We start from the raw sequence: 4,157 nt of genomic DNA, 5'->3' as shown, positions 1-4,157 counted from the left end.
ATTATTTGTTTCCTAAAGCAAATTGCATTTATGAAAGAGATTCGTTGATTTGGCTAAGCTAGGAAAGTTAGATCCGTGATCTTTTGTCATTAGGAAAGTGTTAAAAATAAACCGTATTAAATCCATCATTTGTTTCCTGAAAATCTATTATTTATTTCCTAAAGCAAATTGCATTAATGAGAGAAATTCACTGATTTGGTTAAGGTAGGAAAAAATCTATTATTTGTTTCCTAAAGCAAATTGCATTAATGTAAGAGATCCGTTAATTTGGCTAAGGTAGGAAAGAATCTATTATTTGTTTCCTAAAGCAAATTGCATTTATGAAAGAGATTCGTTGATTTGGCTAAGTTACGAAAGTTAGATCCGTGATCTTTTGTCATTAGGAAAGTGTTGAAAATAAATCATACCGGACTACCAACTCCTCCATTAGGTTTTTTTTCGCTGGTTAATCTTGGTAGGTCTTTTTTCGTTGGTTAACTTTCGTAGGTCTATTTTTTTGTACGTGGATGGGTGCGGGTTGGGGCCTCAGGAGGAGGTTTTTTCGGTTTCTGGTGGATAAGTCAGAGGTGGGAGTGAGGACGAAAAAAAACCGGACGAAAATGGTGGGACGAAAATAAACCCAGAACGGAGACTACCAACTGCTCCATTAGGAGTAGAGATTTGGAAATAAGTTGGATAGACTTTATGATCCATTTCTTTGGCGAGAAAAAAGAATTTATGATCAATTCTGTCTGTTGCTCGGAACAACTATTACGTGTGCAAGTGGTTTTCTTTTTGGTTTAAGCCGGCAATAGAAAAAAAAAAGGAACTACTAGAGTATTTTTTTTGGTCAAACATTGAAACTTTTCCCCGGGCTGTTTTCCGGCTAGGTGGCATTTTACGCTAAGCACTACTAACTTGAAAATTTTGGCATTTTTACACTGAGCACTGGAAATGTACCTTTGCTTGGGTTGGCGCATTCACTCGTTCTTGTTTGAGGACTCGTTGCACATTCTCCAATTCTTCAACGAAATCTTCGTCTTGGTCAAGCATCTACAATAATATTCATAACAGATTAAGAAGGTTAGCTGATGCATCCATAGAAATAGAAAAAGGCACAGAGCAAAGCGATTTCGTCTACTAACCTGACAATCAATATAATCATCTTCTGGGTCCCGGACCTTTTGCTTCCCCACTTTCTTCGGCGCCATCTGTAAGAGCAGAGGTGAGCAAGAACATTATTAACAAGAAAATGAAAGAAAGGGAGAGGTAGGAGAGGAGAGAGAGGAGGACCAAAACTTTTGAGGATGACAAACCCCAACAGCCAGAGAGATTCCCAACCTGCCAAAAATTGATCTTTGTTAGATAGGGATGAACAATAGGATGCAAGATGAACAAAAATGGGAAAAGAAAAAGGAAATAGAGAGAGAGCCAGACTAACCCGGAAAAAAAAGGCAACCCCTGGCGCTGTGTGGCTCGGCTTGAGGTCTTGAGCACAGGCGCCACCCACTCCAACTTATAGAGCGCACGGGCGGGGGAGGGGACGAGGCACAAAGGTCTGGTTGGCCATAAAACAATTGTTTCCAGAGAGAGCACGCTAGAGTGAAGAGAAATAAACATGAGCTGAGGTGAGAAATAAGCATGTGTGAGAAATAAACATGTGTGAGGAGCTGTGTCAGGTGAGAAATAAACATGTGCGAGGAGCTGTGTTAGAGAGAGAAGGAAAACAGAGAAAATTACATAGAATGTCCTCGGCGCATAAGGCCATCTCCGAGGACCCCCAAATCGGACATTATATCCGTCCGCGGCCGCGTAAAGCCAAGTCCGCGTACAGTGATACAGGAGCCGGCCATCCAATAATGTCCCCATACATTTCAAATTGCATTTAAACAAATAATTTTTTTTCATCTAAACTAGAGGCCAATATTTACATTTCGCACATATTTCAACCCTATAACGGACTAGGCTATTCTAACCTAGTCTATCGTCGGTTGCTCTTCCACCACCATGTCGGTGAAGTGCGCCCGCACCTCGCCGATGGTGATGCCGGCCTGGACTGGCGAGGACGGTGACGCCGGCTCGTCATCCACTGGCTCGTCCGCGCTGTGGCCCTCCGAAGAGCTCGACGGCAACCATCCTGTATCCGGCTGGCTCAGCGGGCCTGTGATCCGGCCGTAATGCTGGAGAGCTCCTTCTTCTATTCGCAGGAGAGGGCGTTCCAAATGGCTTTGGAGCTTGAGGCCATGGCGCGTGTGGTGCACAGAGGGGGTGGGGAGTGGAGGTGCGATGCGGTTGTTGTCGGGTCTGGCCCCGTTTAAATAGCGGGCCGATGCCAGGTCAAGCAGCGTTGGCCAGCACGTGAACGAACATGTGTTCCTCAGCAACCTCGCATGTTTAATGTAGAGTGACTAACGAACGGGAGTCGTTTGAATGAGGAGAGCATGTGCAAAGACCGGTATGCGATGTTGGCGGCGCTCTTGTCTGGCGCGCCGCTTCAACGCGGGCTCTAGTAGAGGTCGCATCTGCTCTGGGCCAACACCAATGTGGCGTTGGCACTCTCCGGCGGCATGAATGCGGGGCAACCACTTCGAGCGGGAAAGGACGCAGGCGAGGGTGAGAATTTTGGCGTGGGACCGGGGCACTACTATGGAAAAGCCTAGCAGTAGCGGTGGTTTTTGGCCTAGCAATAGCGCGGGGTGCCGCGCTATTGATAAGGCGCTACAGCTAAAGGTTAGCAGTAGCGTTGGTCTACACATGCTACTGCTATACGTACTTGGTAGTAGCGCGTTTTTCATAACGCGCTACTGGTAAGTACTAGCAGCGCGCCTCTGCGCCCGCGTTACTACTATTATTGCGTATTCTACTTTTTTATGTCGTGTTCATACACCATTATACAAGTTTTCATACAGTAGCAATTTAGAGATTGTTTTTACATCATAATGAGTTATTACATCACTGGGTGAAAGAACCGTGGACTAGTTTTAAGTGGATGGATCCATCCACTTGAAACTAATCTGCGGTTCTTTCACCCAATGATATAATAAATCATCATCATCATATCATTAACAACTTATCATCATAATACATCATTGTGATATAACACCTCCTCATGATCATCATTTTTCATCAATGAGACATCATATAGCAAGTTGGTCACTAGTCATAATCACAACTCCTCCTCCTCATCATCATCATCAACTCTAACACATTGTAGCACATAATAACACATTGTACCTAGGACCTACTCCCCTCTCATAGGACTTACTACCCTCTCTTAGGTAAAATAGCATAACACAAGATAGGCCCTGACTCTCCATTATGGAGAATGGAGATTATCATGTCTCCAATTCTTGCGCTTCGCATAATGATGCTTCCAAGTAGCTCCCTACGATTGACCATACATTTTTTTCAATCTTTGATTGTCATGTCTTCATCGGTTTTAGAAATCCGGTATGAACGGCAGTGATGCGTAGGATGACCTGGCCGTAAGTTCATAACATCAAGGCGACTTTTCGAAAACATCATATGAGACACACAATCCTTCGGGATTTTCTGTTGAAAAACATAGTAATAACTTCATAGTTAGCAATGTAGTTGAGTTTTAGAAGAATTTATGCAAAAGATGCATGGATGTCGTAATAGTAAAAAATCTTACAATGACATCTCCATGGATGTTACCGTAGTTCAACACGTGCACTAGTGGCACGTATTGACCATAATGTGGAGGAGTTTGATAATAGATATTGTAATTCTCAAGATCATTAATAAATGAGATCAGATGATTTTTCTCCTGATAAGTTAATTCTGAGCCATCGGTGTAGTAGGTTCTGTCTACCATCTTCCGCACATTTTTTGAAGAATGAAAATAAGCTATCAATGGAAATAAGTTGTCAACTATTTTGAAATAAATAATATAAATTATTTAATAACTATGTTTGAGAAACTCACATAGCGGTATAATTGGAAGCATATCAATAAGGACCCAAATGTCCATATTGTCTTCGGCTATGTTAGGATCACCAAGATCCATGGTGACAAGCATACCCTCATGAAAAGCATACGTCTTGCAAAGTGCTTCCCAATTCGGGCAACCAAAATGGGTTACGCTCTCAGAATTGTATAGATTTACATCAAAATCCATACCATGATGGGTCCTCAGGTGAATTATCTTTGTTTCC

General features: G+C 42.8%; 1 protein-coding gene across 1 annotated transcript in view; it reads right to left on the bottom strand.

Moving 5' to 3' along the window:
* Positions 1–1,558, bottom strand: part of LOC123049535 (uncharacterized) — a 4,402-nt gene extending 2,844 nt beyond the window's left edge. Inside the window, exons 1-4 of the mRNA XM_044472437.1 lie at positions 1,421–1,558; positions 1,273–1,320; positions 1,125–1,190; positions 940–1,032 (exon numbers count right to left, since the gene is read on the bottom strand). Coding sequence (XP_044328372.1) covers positions 940–1,032; positions 1,125–1,190 — 159 coding nt within the window. The 5' untranslated portion in view covers positions 1,273–1,320; positions 1,421–1,558. The remainder of the gene's footprint in view (positions 1–939; positions 1,033–1,124; positions 1,191–1,272; positions 1,321–1,420) is intronic.
* Positions 1,559–4,157: the final 2,599 nt, after the last annotated feature.

Source organism: Triticum aestivum, chromosome 2D (genome assembly GCF_018294505.1).
Source record: "Triticum aestivum cultivar Chinese Spring chromosome 2D, IWGSC CS RefSeq v2.1, whole genome shotgun sequence".
NCBI classification, from domain to species: domain Eukaryota; kingdom Viridiplantae; phylum Streptophyta; class Magnoliopsida; order Poales; family Poaceae; genus Triticum; species Triticum aestivum.
Note: the sequence above shows the minus strand (reverse complement) of the source record. Positions and strands in the feature narration are given on the sequence as shown.